We start from the raw sequence: 18,648 nt of genomic DNA, 5'->3' as shown, positions 1-18,648 counted from the left end.
AGCCAGACTCTCTTGGGCTGCATGCAGCGGCACGGGAGACGCAGCGATGGGTAGATCAGACCTTTACCTGATGCAAGAGGGCAGAGAGTATTTTTTCCTCAAGGACCCGCCCGCTCTTGGCACACCTGGACCAAAAGCACAGTGTCCTGTTGGAGCCTTCTGGGAGCCCATCAGCGGTGGGACCCAAGCGGGCCCGCCGGCACCCCCAGCGTGCCCGGCCCTGCCCCAGCGCGGGCTCCGGCCCTGCCCTGCCCTGCCCTGCCGGGGCAGGCCGCGCCTCCCGGCCCCTCACGGCACAGCCCCCCCCACCTCGCCCCGCTCCACCCCTGCTCTCAGCCCCTGCCACCCCGCTCGGGCCCACCCCCCCGATCCTGCCCCACAGCCCGGCCCACCCCACGCGGGCCCACGGCAGACCCTTGCCCGCACACTTAGCCCCCACTCCTGCAGCCCCTGCTCGCCCCACTCGATCCCGCCCCACAGCCCTGCTCGCCCCACTCGATCCCGCCCCACAGCCCTGCCCCTCCCGCGCGATCCCGCCGCCCCCCCCGCCCTCCCGTTACCACAGACGCCGCGCGCCCGGCCGCGCCCCCGCCCTCCCTCGCCAGCGCGGCCGCCCATTGGTCCGCGTCCCGCTGCTTAGCAACCGACCCCGTCCCCCTCCGCCGCACGGCTCTGACGTCATCTCGCCGCGCCGCCCGCGCGCCGCGGCCTGGTGGGTGGGGTGGCCGCCGGTGTGGGCCCCGCTCCGCCATGGCGGAGGTGAAGGTGAAGCCGGAGGTCCCCGACCCCATGGAGATAGAGAACAGGTGGGGGCCGCCCCGGCGGGAGGCGAGGCGGCAGTGGGGGGGCGGGCTGCCGGGCGGTGAGGGCCCCGGCGGCGGGGGGAGGAGGGCCGTGAAGGGGCAGGGTGCGCTGGGGGCCTGGCAGGAGGCGGGGGGAGTGCCCTGGGTCGGGGGAGGGCAAGGCGAGGCGGCAGAGATGTGAGGGGAGTAGGCAGGTGGCCAAGAAGGCCGATGGCGTCGTGGCTTGTAGAAGAAACAGGGTGGCCAGCAGGACTAGGGAAGTGATTGTGCCTTTATTCTCGGCGCTGGTGAGGCCGCACCTCGAATGCTGCGTGCAGTTTTGGGCCCCTCACTACAAGAAGGACATGGAGGTGCTGGAGCGTGTCCAGAGAAGGGCGACAGAGCTGGTGAGGGGTCTGGAGCACAAGTCTGATGAGGAGCGGCTGAGGGAACTGGGGTTGTTCAGTCTGGAGAAGAGGAGGCTGAGGGGAGACCTCATCGCTCTCTACAACTCCCTGAAAGGGGGTTGTGGGGAGGGGGGTGTTGGTCTCTTCTCCCAAGTGATAGGACAAGAAGAAATGGCCTCAAGTTGCTCCAGGGGAGGTTTAGGCTGGATATTGGGAAAAATTTCTTTCCTGAGAGAGTGGTGAAGCATTGGAACAGGCTGCCCAGGGAAGTGGTGGAGTCACCATCACTGAAGGCATTCAAGGAACATGTAGATGAGGCATTGTGAGACATGTTTTAATGGGCATGGTGGGGTTGGGTTGATGGTTGGACTTGATGATCTTACAGGTCTTTTCCAACCTTAGTGATTCTGTGGCACAGGGCGTGCCGGTGCCTCGGGTGCTGCTGGTCAGGGCCTGGGTGCTGGTCAGGAAATGGGCACTGAAGGGGGGTTTGCCCTTGTTGGGGGCACTGTGTGTTTTGTGCTGGGGCCGGGAGGCGCTTAGATAGCGGTGCAGGATGGGGTCAGGTTACCTTCGGCTGCCCTGCTGTCCTTCTGTTCTTGGAAGGGGGAATTGTGGCTTTTCGGCATTAAGCCATGTTTTTCTAAAAGGTATTTCATCAGTATTTGCGTTCTCTGACTAGCTAGCAATTCCTTCCCATCAGAACCTTTTGTAAAATGAAACTCTACAGGGAGCTCTAAATCCATGTTGTTAATAACGAGAGCAACATAAAAGTAAAATGGAGCACCGTGTTCAGTGTTGTCACACGGAGCACAGGTAGTTTGTCCACCAGTTGCACAAGCACCTTTATTAGCACAGGGAGTAGATGCCAAGTTCCCTCCATAGATATGACCAAGAAGCAGTTCATGGGTACTTTTCCCCTGAGTTGTTCTTTTCCCTCTCTTCCATTCTGACTCTTAACACTGTTTGGATTTGGGTTTGGATGCAATACAACATGATTTTAAACTTGCTTTTCTCTCCCCCCAGGATTATTGAGCTGTGTCATCAGTTCCCTCACGGTATCACAGACCAGGTGATTCAAAATGACATGCCTCACATGGAAGCCCAGCAGCGAGCCATGGCGATCAACAGGCTGCTCTCGATGGTAGGGCGATCTCACCTTCCTCGTGTTAGTTCGGCCAGCCCAGAGCGCTCTTCGTGCACACGGTCTGTGTGGTATCTACCTGTTGGGCAGGGCTAGCAAATTTATCCCAGCGCTTGCCATAACATACAGTTACCATAAATTACTTATGGTTGCCATAAGCACTTATGGTTGCCATAACCAATTAAAACATACCTCAAAACTTACTCTTTCCATTCTGTAATACAAACTTAACATGAATGTGTGTATCCGTGTGGATTCCTAGGTGAGGAAGCTACCGCTGAGAAGTACCGCATTTGTTTTTTGATGTGCCTAAAGTCCTTTGGTTGTCTTTTCCCTGTGTATTACTTTGTAAAGCAGAATGTGATACAGTGGTCCGATGTTACAGTTGGGTGCAAGTGTAGTTGCAGTGGTTCAGCAGGTGGTGAGATGGCCACAGGTGATAACCACAAGACTCGCTAAAGGTGGGGAATGAATCAGCTAGACATAAAAGAATGAATGTTAGCCCACGCTCTATATGTGAAGATCTTCTCCAAACCCCTCACAAAATCCTGAAGTTGTGGATTACTCTGATAACATGCAGGTGAAACATCTCAAGGGGGTTTTTGCATCTTCTATAAATTTCCCACATCTCATTAGGCGTTTCCCTTTCCTGTATCAGGACTCAGCCTAAGATAGGAGCGGGGATCACTGTCAACTACCTCTGCCACATGTTCAGGAACAGATAGTAGCTGTTTAGTCTCGTTGGTTCAGTTTGGCGTAAACTTGAGTATCAGCTAAATGTTCAAGGTCTTTAAAGATGAAGGTTTCTTTCGGTTGCTTAGCTAGCTGCTTCATGAGCTTGTGAAGTCAGGAAGTAAAGCAGACTGAGTGGTGCAGTCGAGAGAGCGCTGTTGAAAAGAGGGGCGCTTGCTTTCTCAGAAGGAGGGGTGTTGGAAAGTGTGCCAACTGAGCAAGAGGTGATTGGTTTGTTCTGGTGTTGTTATTTTTAATAACCAAAACTTCTTAGCTTGGATCATGCTAGGTGGTGCTGGGAGTAATCTGATCTCTCTTTTTTTGGTCTTTCTGTTATAGATATGAGGTTTATCAGCACATTGGATGTCAGCTTCTGTGTTCAGTAACTTTTGAATGGGTTGGCCACGTTTCACAATGAGGTTTCAAAGATAGTCAAGTCTCTAGAATTTGTTTAAAATAGATGCCTTGGGGCGTGGGGGGTGTGTGGGGAGATCTAGTAAATACCTCAAACATGGGGAAAAACTGCAGTGAGAGCTTGGCCTTAGTAAGCATCAGGTACTTCACTTGATAAGCTGCAAGCACTTCATCCGTAGAAAAGCACTGAAGGGGATCCTTTTGAGGTGTCAGCTTCAGTCGACTGTATAATGCAAATCTATAAGAAACAAGGCTGTAACTATGGGGAAAGGATTAGCTGGCAATGACAGAGCGAGTGTTAGTTAATGCTGTTATACGCGGTTACGCTCTTGGACTTGTCTAATTGCTTTGCCCCTTCAAAACAGGGAATAAGAATTTGCCTGGCCTAGGCACAAGCGTCAAGGGCAGGACAAATGTTTTGTGTGGGAGAGATGCCGGTAATCTGCCTCCGAGAGGCACCATCAATCCTGGCTGGCAGTTTTCCAGTGATCTCTACTTAGTAAAAAGTAGAACTTTGTTACTGGAACTCAGAATTATTCAAACCCGGTGCAGTAGAGCTCCGAGGTGATTTCTGGGTAGCCATGCAAATGACTGTGTTGGTGGAAAGCAAGAGCAAAGTATACGAGAACTTGATGTCCCTCGTCCGATGCTGAAAGTTAGGAGAAATAATAGGAAGTGCACAGATGTTGTGGGAAGGGTTGGGAACTGTACTTGTTATTTCTGATAGCTGATGATAAATGGATACTTGCAGGGGGAAAAAAAAAATCCTCAGGGGTATTACTGTACTTGCAGGGAAAAAATATCCTCAAGGGTATTATTGTTTTCAGTGGTTAAAATGTTATTTTCCCTTTGCTTTATTCATTTGACATGAAATAAGGTTTTTAATTTAGAATATTAGGAGATTCTTGCCACATTCTGAAACAAGCTATTTGAAGGACAGTAAATGCATTGTGCCCATCTCTCCTAGGGGCAACTGGACCTTCTCAGGAGCAATGCAGGTCTCCTATATAGAATCAAAGAGTCTCAAAATGCAAGGTAAGCCTCGTGTTTGCTGGATAAATATATTTGGAATACAGTTCTGCAGCTCACACGCAGCATTGCTGACAAGACACTCAGCGATGTAATATGGATTCTGTAACATAGACGTTTTGAAACGTAAACGTGCGCTCTGGAAACAAGCAGCTAACTCCCCTGAGCTGATCCGGACAACTGTTTTAGGTATAGTGGTTTCTGCTGAACAGAGGGTGCTGTGGGACTATAGCTCTAACTTGCTAGCAGAGTTCCTGGTCCAGATGACAGCAAAGTGATCTGTGCAAACGTGTATATGCTCAGGTGAAATCCAGTTGCAGCCCGACCATACCATCTGCAAACTGTGGTTCTGTGGTCTTCCTCACTGCTCATGTTAGGGGATCAGTGTTCCAGGAAGCCGCTTGAACTCACGCTCTTTGATTTATTAAAATGTACCTTCAAACCATGTCTTGTGATGCCTCTGTGAATCTGAGTAAAAGATGCCTCGACATACTTCTGGAAAAAAATATCCTTCAAAACTATCCCCAGTGCAGGCGTGTCATCCTCTCTTTCAAATGCTTTAGAAAAAGATTGATGAGTTCAGGCTTTCTCAGACCAGTGAAAAGGCATGTTTTAGAGTTGGGAGCATGCTACTATCCCTTTGAAGACCTTCTGTCTGGAGACAGATTATCCTAAATTAGGCTCCCTGCTGTGTTTGACCTGCCACAGTTGTGTTAATGCCTGACTCCGAATTCCCCATTGTTATGACAAGTGGAGTGACTCCTGCTTAGTCACTTTTCTTTCATACTGTGCTCTTTTCTCTTTACTGTGGCTTCTCACTGGCAAGCCTGGCTTGATCCAGAGAGGTTGAGAGTCATGTATTATATTTGCCACTGGCTGGCTTATTGTGTAGGGTGTTTTTTCTTTGTGCATTGTTTTTTTCATAGTGCTTGTTTTCAGTTTTAAACAAATCCAACTTCTTTCAAATTTTGGGCCTTTCCAAAATCCTGATACCTGTCTTATTTTACAGTAAAATGAAAGGCTCTGACAATCAAGAGAAGCTGGTTTACCAAATTATAGAAGATGCAGGCAACAAAGGTAGTTCACATAATTTATAATTGTGAATGGTACTAACTCTGTTTACTTATGGAACTGTTCCTGTCCAAACTTTAAAATGCTTGTCCAGACAATACAAATATAAAATCTGGAGTCCCCATACCAGGTCTGTAGCTAATGTTCCATGTGACCACTTTTTAAAAACAAAAGAGAAGATGACATATTTCTGTATTAAAATAACAACCTGTCCTGATTGACTTTTTTTGGGGGAGGGCTCTTTCAGAATATTTGGAATATGAATTAAGAGTTATCTATGGGACTGTCAAGCTGAGGAATCGGCAGAACACTCACTGCTTAAAAGAAAATGGGATATCTATATTAGATTTAACAGGTGTCCTGCCAGCAGAGACCGCTGCTAGTAACTAGGCTTTCTCAGCAGTCGTTGCACACTATGGTTGAGAGATGGCAGGTAGAACTGGCTGTCATATTTTCCTTGAAGCAAACACTAGTTACATAAAAATGCAAGAACATTTCTGTGATGTATTCATGTTGATGGTGAAATGGGGTCCACTTCTAAGAGCTCATGGAGGAGAGGTAAAGGGCAGAAGGACAGTGTGGTGGTTGTGGTATGCATTTCTTGTTTTCGTTGGTTTTTTTTTTGTTCCATCCCCTTCTGTCCCTTCCCTCCCTTTTGTTGGGAGTGGTAGGATCAAGGATACATCCTGTGGTTGGCAAGCGAGTCAAGCAATGTTGTGACGTGATTTTTGGTTTGTGAGTATGTACAGAAACAAATGGTTTCTTCGATTCATTTCCATTCACTTCTCTGGTTTTAAACAGGTATTTGGAGCAGGGACATTAGATACAAAAGTAATTTGCCTTTAACGGAGATCAACAAGATACTGAAAAACTTGGAAAGCAAGAAACTAATTAAAGCAGTTAAATCTGTGGCAGTGAGTATTTTGTGACTTTTTTTAACAATTTCAAACGTTTGCTGCATGCTGTGTATGTTTGAACAGGGGACTGGGAGCAGAGAAACCTCGTTCTGCCGCCAGCTTTCTCGCTGACGGTGCACCAGCATTTGACTCTCTGCCTTTAGTATGCGGGTTCGTGGTGCAACAGATACGAGGGTATCAGATAATCAACATAGCACTAACAAACCGATCAATAATCTAATTAATAAACATACCACTATTAATAGACAGTTTTGTCACTCTTCCTACCACTATTACATACCATTACTATCAAATTGCAGTTTTAGGTCTCTGTGAATTCTTTGTTGCACACAACTGTTGTTGCAGTTCTGTAAATCCTCACAAACCCTTTTCTCTGCCCTTCCATACCTGGCCTTTAGGACATAAACCTAGGGAAGAGTCTGGTGGCTTTCCCTCCAGCATCCCAATGGGTTTGGGTCCACAGGTCAGCTTCTCTGCTGTCTGTAGGCATCCACACTCCTGCTGTCTGCAGTTCCTGCCCTCGGTTCTCTGATTTTTATACCTTATTCCCCTTTCTTGGGGATTGTTGGGGTTGTTCAGCCTGGAGAAGAGGAGGCTCCAGGGAGACCTTCTAGCAGCCTTCCAGTACCTGAAAGGGGCCTACAAGAAAGCTGGAAGAGGGACTTTTTACAAGGGCTTATAGTAGTAGGAGAAGGGGCAATGGCTTTAAGCTGAAAGAGGGTAGATTTAGATTAGATATTAGGAAGAAATTCTTCACCATGAGGGTGGTGAGGCGCTGGAACAGGTTGCCCGGAGAAGTTGTGGATACCCCACCCCTGTAAGTGTTCAAGGCCAGGTTGGACGGGGCTTTGAGCAACCTGGTCTAGTGGAAGGTGTCCCTGCCCATGGCAGGGGGCTTGGAACTAGATGGTCTTTAAGGTCGCTTCCGACCCAAACCATTCTATGATTCTTGTTTCTTAACTGTACTTTCTAACACCCTTTTCTCCTTTCTCCACTCAGTCTCCACCCAAATAAGTAACCTACCCAGAATTACTTTTTCTCCATTGGTCCCAATGTTGCTGTGCCACAATTTGTTTTTTCTGATACTGAAGCAATCTCAGCCTTTTATATAGGACTAGTGATATGGTTACCTAGCTGCAAGTGGCCTTGCAAGGTTCCTCTCCCCCGGAGATCCTGAAACTCCCTTCAGTTATCTGGTTCACACTGGATTTGTATTGTTTACTTCAAACAATTTCTAAGACATTTGATTCTGTTTTAGTCTTGGTTCCTCTACTTTGTTCCAGTTACTCAATTACATTCTTATGTGCAAACACTCCGCGTACTGAAGTAGGTAGGGCTTATCCTTTCCCATGCTTTTTTTCACACTGTTATAATGCTCGTGCAGCATTCTGCTCTCCCTTACCTGCTTCATTACAAATCATTGGTATTAGCATATCCTTTGGACATCCTCCTGGTTTCCAGCAGAGATTCTGTCTTGTCGCAGGGCCTGGTACACCAGGAAGACCGCTTGTTTGTGAACTCTTGGAAGTTTTATGTTCTGTGCCTTTTCTATGTGCCAGTCTCATCTGCACCATGGAGGCAATACCTTGCCTTTCGTGTGTGCATTTTTTGGGGGGGGAGCGAGAGGTGAGGGTAACTTCCTAAATCAAAACAGAGATAAAGAAGTTGGACATAGAGAAGCAGTAGCTTTTTCATGTTCTTGTGGGAGATGCTGGCTTCATCTAGTCACACAGGGGACGTAACGCTGCTGAAATTGCTCCAGTGGTTGCTGAGTAGTCCTTTGGATGACCATTGTCCTTTAACTGACTGCTGATAGCAGGACTGAAGCAGCATTCCCATTCTCCCGTTCGCCCCGTCAACATGGGGCGGTAAGGAGTGGACTCGCAAGGGCTAACTTTAGCTGCAGGGTTTAATCATGTAAGGGCCCTCCTATCATCAGTGCACCGGTTGAATCCTGCAGAAACAGTTGAAACCTTCTCTGTTAAGTTTGTCTTTGCTGTCTTCTAAAGACACTTTCCTGCCTTCCTTGGACTGTGGAGGGGGATTAGTCAATAGGCTACAATGAAACTCTGACGTCTTCAGTGAGGTTCGTATTGTGTGCACATTGCTAGTAGGATTCTCTCTTCTAACGCTATGTTATAAAATGATTAGGAATCTAAATGTATTATCTTCTCTTTATCTCCATGTTAGCTGAGGGTCAAACACGTTAACGATAGCTTGAGTCAGCTGGATTGCTGCGCCCTGGGTTTTAGGAGCGATGAACTGTCTCTTTTGCAGATCTCTTCTTAACTCTTCCTTTTTTATGGAAGACTTTCAGCTGTTAAGACCTGTGCACTTTTCTCTAACAGGCATCCAAGAAGAAGGTGTATATGCTATATAACCTGCAGCCTGACCGGTCAGTGACTGGTGGGGCTTGGTACAGTGACCAAGACTTTGAGTCTGAATTTGTGGAGGTATTAAATCAACAGTGTTTTAAATTTCTACAGAGTAAGGTGAGTGCCACTACTAAAGTCACCTCCCATTTGTTTTGTGCAAGTAGTTATTTTCTTTATAAAACCAGTGACAGGCAAGGCTTAAGTTTTCCATAGTGTTTTCTGTAAGTGTTGGCCATTGTTATAACTGGATTGGCAAATCTGTACTGGGTTGTGTTTGTCACAGCAAGTCTGATGGTGTTGCGCTTTAATAATGCGTATTTTCACACCCTATACAGGGAGGGAAATCTTCCATCTCCAAGGTCCAATGACAAGCTAGGCAGCAAAGGGCACAGGACCAAAAAACCTAGCAAAAATCACTGTTTTCCCTTCAGAGCTCCTAATTTCTGAGAGGGTGGAAGGCACTAGTCAGTCAGCTCTGCCTAGAAGACAATTTTCTCTAGTATAACTGCAGAAGAAGCCTGCTTTCCATTAAATAAGTCCTGTGCAGATTGCAGCGTTTCTCTATTCCATTAAAATATATTTTAACTGGCACTAGATACAGCAGAAACTTGTGTCAGAAAACCACCAGATGCTGATATTCCTTCATATTAATCTAAATCACTGTGTAAATTTTGTGTCCTATTTAGCATAAAAATTATGTTTGGTTGTGCACTGCGTTGTCTCACGTACATGAGTCTTTAGGACATAGCTTTAAATGCTAAATAAAAAACACATCCCAGAAATGGTTTGGAAACCAAGTTTTATACTTCAGTCTGTCTGAAACCGAACCGCGAAGGAGGCTCGTGGCAGTGAGTACTGACTATACCTCATCCTTGCATTTTGTCAGGCAGAAGCAGCTCGAGAGAGCAAACAGAACCCCATGATACAGAGGAACAGCTCGTTTGCCTCATCCCATGAGGTGTGGAAATACATCTGTGAACTGGGTATCAGTAAGGTCAGAACAGATTCATCTTACTACTCTCAAAATTCTCCATACATGACTAGCTGCAGAAGTTGGGTCCTGCAAATTTGGTGAGGGTCCGATAAGTGCTTCAGTACCCTACAGTTACCGTATTGGAAGTGGCCTTTGCTGCTTTATTGCTTTTTGAGGAGGGTCATTGATGCTGTGTGGGATTCCAGGGTAGTTTGTACATGTGGGTTTTCAAAGACATAAAAAAGAATTAGCATTCACATCCTTGGTGATGGGAACTGGAGTAAGTTTTCCTTTAACAGTCTCAACTAGTTTATATTTTGTAATTTCTCTCAAGTTTGCCTATGCACTTCAAGCAGTTTCAGGGGAGGAAAAGAAAAAAGGAAGAAAAAAACCCCTGCAATTATTGGTCACCATCAACAGGCATCTCTTAGTACTCTGTCTTCTTTCATGATTGTTTTTCTGTAAAACTGGAAATGTATCATGCTAGGATGCACTTGAGGTGCATAGGGAGGTTCTTTTTGGTAAGCCAAAGCTAGTAATCCAAAACTGCTTGGGAGGTAGTAGGAGGTACTGGTATTTGCTTTTCTTTTTGTATCTCCACAGATCCCCCCTGGAACAAATGGCACAAATATCCCCATAAATTGCCCAGCGAGAGCGGTGCCTTTATCTGGTCTAGGTTACTCACGGTGATTGCTTGTTTCCTCCTTGCAGGATTTACTGGCATGTGTCTTTCCTAATATTTATTTTACAAATTATTTCTTAGGTAGAGTTGTCAATGGAAGACATTGAAACCATTTTAAACACGCTAATATATGATGGAAAAGTGGAGATGACTATTATTGCTGCAAAGGAAGGGACGGTCGGCAGTGTGGATGGACAGATGAAGTTGTACAGAGCCGTTAGTCCTCTCATACAACCCACTGGGTTAGTCAGGACGCCCTGCGGACTTTGCCCCGTAAGTAACTAATTCTGTGTACGAATAGGTGGGTGCGTGCAAATTTTGAACACAGTCCTGCAAATGGCCAGCCAGCACATTGCCAGGTCATGCCCGTGAGTGATCCCCGTGGCTTTCTAAGCCAGCTATGCTTGTGAGTGTTATCTGTGATGCCTTAGCTATGGTGTAAGAGGCAGGTTCTTTAGTTTAGACCAGGATGTTTCCCTCTTATATCCTGTCTTTTTACTGGACTGTATGTGAAAGGGTGCTGTCAGGTGTAGCCCATTCCAAATTATTATATTATTATATTTTTCTGATCCCAGGTTTGCCTATTTATGTTTTTTAACAAGCTAACTTATTTCTATCTAGCTTTTGGTCTCTCCTGCTTGGATTGTAAACTGGTATGTAGGTAAAACTTGCCAGTGCGTCCGTTTGCATCATTTACTATAGTGGGGTCTGTTTTGCTTCTCTTCCTCGGAGCTGGCATAGGACTTCCTAGATTTTGGCCTCTGTTAGAATACTGCTTTGCTAATGGGGAAGGAGCAGAAACCAGGTGGGCACATTGCTTCCAGTTAGATCATGCTTGTTGTATATAATTACTGACACAGGGCTTTCTTTTGCAGGTTTTTGATGATTGCCATGAAGGTGGTGAGATTTCTCCATCAAACTGTATTTATATGACAGAGTGGCTGGAGTTTTAAAGTGAACGAAAACTGTAAACTGGATTCGTGCTTCACAGCCAAGGTGACAAAGCAGCTTGCTTTTAAAAAAGTGGACTTCTAAATTTGTGAGCAACTTCAGGACATGGAGTGACTTTGTTTTTAATGAAACATAAAGCAGCAACATACCAGCTGCATGAGCAGTCCTGTGAGAGGACTGGACATTGAGTCAGCACTGAAGATCAAGGCTGAAGTGGACATGTAGATCCATTCCTGTACCAAAAATTGGTTGTGTGACTTGAAAAGTGCCATACAACAGCTGGGTGGTGGTGCGTCACTTCCAAGGATTGTGTCAAGTCCTCCACAGATGCTTATTCTGAATGAGAGAAAACAAGTCATCAGCTGATCAGAAAAACTTGCTAATGAGTGTTGCTAAGAATGAGATCCCAAACTTTGCTTTCAGACTAATTGTACGGGTGGGTGCTCAAGTCCTAAAGCTGACACTTTTCTCCCATGGTAGCTACCATCTAATTAAGACTAAGAATCTGACATGGGAAGGATCCTAAATATGTCAAATAGAACTCACTGATTCTTTATTATCTTTCTTACCTGCTAATTTATCATTAAAACCCTGATTTTTCTCATGTACATCTGTGCTTCATTTCCTCCATTGCTGCCATTGCCTGGTGATGCATCTGTTGTATTTATTCCTTCACTGGCAGCTACAAGATCATCATCAAATCTGTCTTGGTGTGTTCTGGCAGCTGCATCACTTACGTGGATATGTCAGCTGAAATTTTTAGTAGAAGTATTCTGCGAAGATGTGTTTTCCAGAAAAGAAAAAGAGTTCCTCTGGCCTGATGGTACAGGGAAAATTTTTATAGATTATCTGAATACCCTCAGGGTTGAAAAAGATGCCAATGACAGTTGTTTGTACAAAAACATAGCCCATGGCCTTGGTATGTCATCTGAGAAAGGCGCGATACCGGCATATCATCAAAAAGCACAATCTTCTCTTCCTGTGATGTGGAGCCAGTTTGTGTTTCTCTTGAGTGGCGCCTCTCTGGTTCCTCCTCTGTGTCTCTGGACTGATGAATTGGCAGTAACATACAGGCTGTGGTGTTGTCATAAGCCTCATGCCCAGGGTGTGCTGGGCCATGGACCTCTTGAGAGCTGTGTCTAGTTTCCAGCGGCTATCGATGTCCATCTGGCAGTGTTAGAGGGCTGATTCTGTCTTTGGAAATCCCACTTGGGAAGTAAACAGATTTTTGTACCAGCTATGTTATGCTAATTGGTTACTCCACCTCTTCCTTAACCTATAATCAAACAACCTCTGGTGGGGCGAGGTGGGGGAAGTCAGCTCCTTCTTCATCAATGAGAATATTGTGCATCTGTGGTACAGCCAGCTCTCCACCATCCAGAATGAGAGGGCTGGAATGCTGTACTAGCAGGCAGGGCAGCGTAGACACATGAACTGTGTGGGGACAGTCTGGTCTCGGTACAACTTGCTACCTGTGGCTTAATCTTGCTGCGTCCAGACTGGATCTCCACGCAACTGCTCAGTATGTTCATGATTGCCTCCCAGCACTGGGAAACAATTAGCAGGATGTGTTGAATCTGGCTATTTTCAAAATTCCCTGTCTGAAAAATAAGCCCTCCTGGACATGGTTGGGAGGGCCACGGTCAAGCACCTCTGCAACTGCGTTATCAGCATGCCAGGTAATCTGACCACGAGGAGTAAACAGCGGGCTAACGTACAGAGGTTTTGGAAGACAGTTTACCTAATAAGGGTAGGAGACTTTACATCAGCTATTTCAATACTGTCCAGGAGTTTGCACCTTCTAAAAGCAGTCTGGGTCCCATATGTGTGTTCAAATCTTGCTTGATTCCCGCTTTCCTGCTTACAGCATGGGTTATGGATTGAAGGCTAATGGTGGTAAGTGCTGTACAAAGAATAAAAAAGAATAAAAATTGTTCCTGTCCCATACAGGGCGGGTATAGATACAGAGGCAAAGGCTCCCGGTTGGGAGCAGCTAGGCATGCCCATCTCCGACTGGGGCAACCTGCTAGTACTGGTAAGCTGGCAAGTTGGTGGAAGGAGTTTGATTGTATAAGCTAGCGTGAGCACCCGCAGCCGGCTCGCTCTTTTGTTGCAGCGTTGTCCCCAGGTAACAGGAATGCATATCTCTACAGAGGCAGAAGATTTCTTACGAAATTGTTCTTCCTCTGCCTCCTTGAACCACTCAGCACGCTGAAGCCTGAGGAAGACGAGGAAGATGCTGCTCGCTTCACTGAAGGGAGCCTTAACATCAGTCAGCTTCAGACACCCCTTACGTGGCTAAAGGTAATTTCATGGAGGTGTGGGGCTGGGGTCACCTTTGTCTTCCTGCGTTCCAAGAGGACCTAACACAATGGGGTCCTGAATGCTGCTGCTGCAGAGATAACGCCTTGTTTGTGCTCTACTGCAGCTAGAAGATAGCTTTCAGGGAAACGACACGTCTTTATCATGCAGGTATGTCACTTTACGCAGTATGACCATATTCATTGGCAATAACAAAAAGGAGAGGGAGCTTGTCATCAGTGAACACCTTTAGGAAGTAGCAAGCTGGTTTATTAAGCTCTTTAAATTCCAGCTCACTCATATTGGGTTTGTCTGAGGTAGATGACCTTTGTGGTGTCTGAATCTGTGTTGCAGCTGTAACAAGATTTCTCAAATTTGGAAAAAACAACACGCCTATAGAGAAAAGTAAAGCAATTTCACTTTCCTTTCTGTAAAATAGGAATCTGTCTGACCTATTTCTAAACGAATTAGAGGAATGATCTTTCTGTCACTCTGGTTCTTCATGCACCTGGCTAATCTATCAGTCTCATATAAGAGGTCACAGCCCAGCTGCTGCAGGGCCACGAGGCACCTCCTGGGTGGGGGAGCTCGGCCCCGTGCCGTGAGCCCTACGGGGTGCAGACCCTGCTGGGGACCTCCCGGGCTGCTCTGAGCAGTTTCCTCACTTGTGGTAACAGACTGCACAAAAGCCAGTCGGAGGGCAGTCACACCCAAACACCATTTTCACATGGAATCAAGTGCAGGATTGCTTTTTATTGCCAAGAGGAACATCGCTTTCTACAACTACCTGAAAGGGGGTTGTGGTGAGGTGGGTGCTGGTCTCTTCTCCCAAGTGACAAGCGATAGAATGAGAGGAAATGGCCTCAAGTTGCACCAGGGGAGGTTTAGGCTGGATATTAGGAAAAAGGTCTTTACTGAGGGAGGGGTGAAGCATTGGAACAGGCTGCCCAGGGAGGTGGTGGAGTCACCATCCCTGGAGGTGTTCAAGGAACGTGTGGATGTGGCACTGCGGGACATGGTTTAGTGGGCACGGTGGGGTTGGGTTGATGGTTGGACTTGATGATCTTTTCCAACCTTAGTGATTCTGTGAAACAGTACCAGGCTGCACCGTGAACCGAGGGAGAGTACAGCTAGCAGGCACTGTTTAACAGGTCTAGCCTGTACAGTCCAAAGTTTAAAACATTAATAGCAAACTTGAAACTTTGATAGTGAAAACATTTACCCCGTTGGCTGAGTGGCTGTTTGTTTTTTCCTGGTTTCGGGGTTTTTATTTATTTACTCTGATGGTAACTCACGGTCCTGTTGGAGGTGTTAAGCCTGATGGTTGTTCATCTGGTGCTGTTCGAGTGCCATCTTCTGTCTCGTCCTGGTGTGACTACCCCAGGGCTCAGGAAAGAAAAGAGAAAGCTCTTACACCCTGCTCTGCTTTCCTGTTTTGCCCCACGTGCGGGGCAGTTTTTGGGAAGAAACAGCAGCGAGTGGGGACAGCTGGGTCTCCTATTGCTGCCAAACACTTCACGCTTTGAAACAGGGTACAGACACCTTACCAAACAGGGTTGTCCTCCACCACGGACAGACAGACCGACCGACCGACCGCCTTCCCCTTCGACTTCAGGTGGCTGGGACTGTCCATCCTTTCGCCTGGGAGAAATGAGCCCAGCTGAGCCTGCAGCCTGGAGGGGACAAAACGGTGCTGGGAGAAGCTTCGTGGGTGGTGTCCGAGTTGTTGGTGAAAATGCTCACTTCCTACCTGAGAAAGACAATTATTGCACTTCGTGTGCTCTTCAGGAGATCTGGGGGGAGTGGGGAGGAGGGGAAGCAGAGCTCAAAGCATTCTCCTCTTTCAGTTCTTACACACAAACCAAGTTGGGGCTTCTGTAGGTAGCCTGTGTTTTCCCCCTTCTCTCTCCCTCGCCTTTTGAGCAAGCTTGCGATTCTTCCAGGAAACCTGAAGAATGGGAAAGCTTTTACTTTAGTTATTTGGTCTAGAAACCCAGGGCTTTAGGATTTTGCTCCTCTTGCATACTCACAATAGTTGCTCAATGTTTTAATTAATCTAACGCTAGCAGGGTGGGCGCAGCATGGCCTTGAAGCCCTGGGTCCCAGTAATGCTCTGTGCTTTGCTTTTGAGACGTGTCGGTATGAGGAAGATGTAAAATGAAGGCTAAACTAGCAACTCCAGAAGAGCAGACTTGCTTTGCCACTTACTAATACTCCTTGGAGAGCAAGTCCTGGGTCTGAGGATGTTAATAAGAGTAGTAATTTGAATTTTATACACTTTAGCATAGGTAGCATTCTTCTGCTTTTTTATTCCCGCTGAATTTGTGATATTTCTGCTCATGTTCAGATTTTACACGTGCAAATTTAACCCCTGCAGAGCACACAACTTGCCTTACGTCAGGAAGCTGGGAAGGCAGTATTAACGTTCAGCTCAGACAGCATCCCGTTTTGCTTTGTTTTGGGCCTGGAACATGGCTCTCCACTGTTGGTTGCTTCAGTAGAAAATAGACCGTATCTGCCCTGGGCAGAAAGAATGAATGGCTCTTGGTTAAAGCAGTTTCCTCAAGCATTCCCTGGATAATGCCAATCTCCCTGTGGAATTCAGTGTTCTGAAAATGACCCTTATCTGTGTACTTACGCAGTTGTGCTCCGTATCTGTCAGCCAATTCTTTCTGGCCTTTCCAGGGAAGGGAAGGAAGGACTGCTGATTGATCCAAACTCTACAACAGCCCCACGGCAGTGTGATTAGATCTCCTCCCACTGCCAGGGTCTGTGGAAGTATCCTGAGGGGCACAGAGAACAGCGGCAAAAACCTTGTCCTTCTCTCCTCAGTGGTTTGCCTAACTTCTTGATATTTTCTAGTGTCAACAAACTCTTAACACAGACTGTGAACTGGGAGCAGTCACAGAGTTTTACAGGTGCTTGAAGGCTGAGAAGGGATTGCCTGTATTTTTATAGCTAAGCGTTCCATCGTAGAATACACAGTAATATTTAAAACATATTTATTCCTAATGGCTTATTATATGTCAAAGTTGGCCATATTTCCTACACAAGATTTACCAAAAGCTTCATATAACTAAGAAAAGCGTAAGATGTGTCACCCTTAGAGAGCCTCTACAGGCAATCTAAGCTCCACAGTTTGGCCAGCTTTTATGTTTCTTGTGCTAATTAACGGGTAGGAGGCAATGCCACCTGGATCAGTAGATCTCCATACCGCTGGCTGTCAGGTTTTTTTTCATCTGCCCTATCAGAGCTGCAGGCAGACACCACGACAATGACATGAACTGGGTGAGTTTTGACATACCCGAGACAAAGAGGAGCCTGGTGATCAAACCTGCACGGAGGACCACGCTGCTGCACAGCATTTCAAACCTGTTGCTCCCGTTGTGTCAAGCTGAGTGTTACCAAGCAACTTGAGAACAAACTTTGGGCTTTATTCTACTCAATGACTTTAAGAAAAATAAAAAATATTTAAAACCTAGATTTCTGTTGCATTTAAAAGAGAGAAAACGGAAAAAACACAAAGCTTGGAACTTGATCACAGAGCATTAATTTTCTTTAAGCAAAGATGGAGTGATGCTCACGCAGAAGCCTGGGGAATATTTATAGGCTCCATGAATTTAAGGCAAGGGCCCAAACTATTAGAAATGGGTTGAGATGTTTCACTACAACGCCTTTGCCCTTAGAAGTACGTGTGGAAGTTTGCAGCGTTCAGCGATGGATTGACGTCCATACGTTGAGACCGGATTTACATGGCATTACACAGAGCTGCAGGGGAGGATTCATGTCCTCGGTCTCGCTAGGAACAGGCTTTGCCTCTTTGGCTTCAGAAGAGGCTGTGGGAAGCAGCGAGAGAAGGAAGCAATGACAGAGGGAACATATTTGCCTGGTTTCGAGGCACAGAGAAATTTCTGTGGCGAGTCAGACTTGGTCAAACCTCTACCACACATCCACAGGCAGCACGTTGCATTTCTGGATATCGTGGCCGTTCCCGATCTCTCCTCACCAAGGGTCTGGGCGCCGGGGTTTTTCCAGCGGGCTGGGGTACAGGTTTCCTCACGGATTGATGACCCGCTGTGGCCTCAAACCAGCCGTGAGGGTAAAACTGGCTCCTATGTCTTTTCCGGGAACAGCGAGGGAGGAAAAAGCCGATTCACCCGGGTCAGGCATATTTGAAAGCCAACGCCAGCAGCCAGGTACGTGCGTGGGGGGAGATGTGCTGCCGAGGGGCGCGTGTCCTTGGGGTAGATCGCACTAAGCGAACCCCAAATGGCACTAAGCGAACCCCGAATGGCACTAAGCGAACCCAACCGCGGCGCGGGTTCTCTTCGGTTTCCAGCTCGCCCGCGCAGCCGGCCCTGCCCTGTGGCGGGCCTGGGCGGCCTCGTGGCTTGGCCTGCTGCTCTTCCCGGAGCCAGCGTGCCGCGGGGCCCGGACTGAGGCAAAGGCCAGGCCGCGTGGGGCTCTGGGTTTATTTTTTTTCAAGAAGTGTCTGTATTACTAGTAAATTGTTACGAATAGCTTTTTCCCGGGAGTTTCTACGCCAACAAAGACAACCCTTCCTGCTGAACACGGCAGCCCCCTCCAGAGCTGCCGGGCACCGCGAGGGAAGAGCCGCCTCCCTCACACTGCCGCTCCCCGGCCTGTGCCGGTACGGGAAGGCGACGCCTCCCCCCCATATTTAGTAGGGGCACCACGTTTGTCTCCGTTCCAACGCTGCGCCTGGCACCCTTAGTCAAGATGGCCTCCCTGACGCCGCCGCCTCGCCATGTTTGGTAGGGTCACGCCGCTTCCCCTCCTTCAGAGCGGCGCGGAGGGTGCCCTTAGCCAAGATGTCGGCGGAGCCTCGCCGGGGGAGGGCGGGGCGTGC

The 18,648-nt window shown here is 47.3% G+C and overlaps 1 protein-coding gene across 2 annotated transcripts; it reads left to right on the top strand.

The window, feature by feature from the left end:
- Positions 1 to 740: 740 nt before the first annotated feature.
- On the top strand, positions 741 to 12,059 carry POLR3F (RNA polymerase III subunit F). 2 transcript variants are annotated; one of them, XM_059832960.1, is made up of 9 exons: positions 741 to 806; positions 2,216 to 2,333; positions 4,447 to 4,514; positions 5,518 to 5,585; positions 6,381 to 6,493; positions 8,845 to 8,988; positions 9,758 to 9,865; positions 10,608 to 10,799; positions 11,402 to 12,059. In XM_059832960.1, exons 1-9 carry the CDS (start codon positions 751 to 753, stop codon positions 11,477 to 11,479), a joined length of 945 nt encoding a protein of 314 aa, XP_059688943.1. In that variant the 5' UTR covers positions 741 to 750; the 3' UTR covers positions 11,480 to 12,059. The 2 variants fall into 2 exon arrangements, with proteins under 2 accessions (XP_059688943.1, XP_059688944.1); XM_059832961.1 differs by lacking the exon at positions 8,845 to 8,988.
- The last annotated feature ends 6,589 nt before the right edge of the window (positions 12,060 to 18,648 follow it).

Source organism: Gavia stellata, chromosome 37 (assembly GCF_030936135.1).
Source record: "Gavia stellata isolate bGavSte3 chromosome 37, bGavSte3.hap2, whole genome shotgun sequence".
In the NCBI taxonomy this organism is placed as follows: domain Eukaryota; kingdom Metazoa; phylum Chordata; class Aves; order Gaviiformes; family Gaviidae; genus Gavia; species Gavia stellata.
Note: the sequence above shows the minus strand (reverse complement) of the source record. Positions and strands in the feature narration are given on the sequence as shown.

Coding starts and splice junctions, on each gene's coding strand:
- POLR3F (XM_059832960.1), top strand. CDS start 751: ATGGCGGAGGTGAAGGTGAAGCCGGAGGTCCCCGACCCCATGGAGATA. Junction 8,989..9,757: donor TTAAATTTCTACAGAGTAAG/GTGAGTGCCACT, acceptor GCATTTTGTCAG/GCAGAAGCAGCTCGAGAGAG. Junction 10,800..11,401: donor CGCCCTGCGGACTTTGCCCC/GTAAGTAACTAA, acceptor TTTCTTTTGCAG/GTTTTTGATGATTGCCATGA.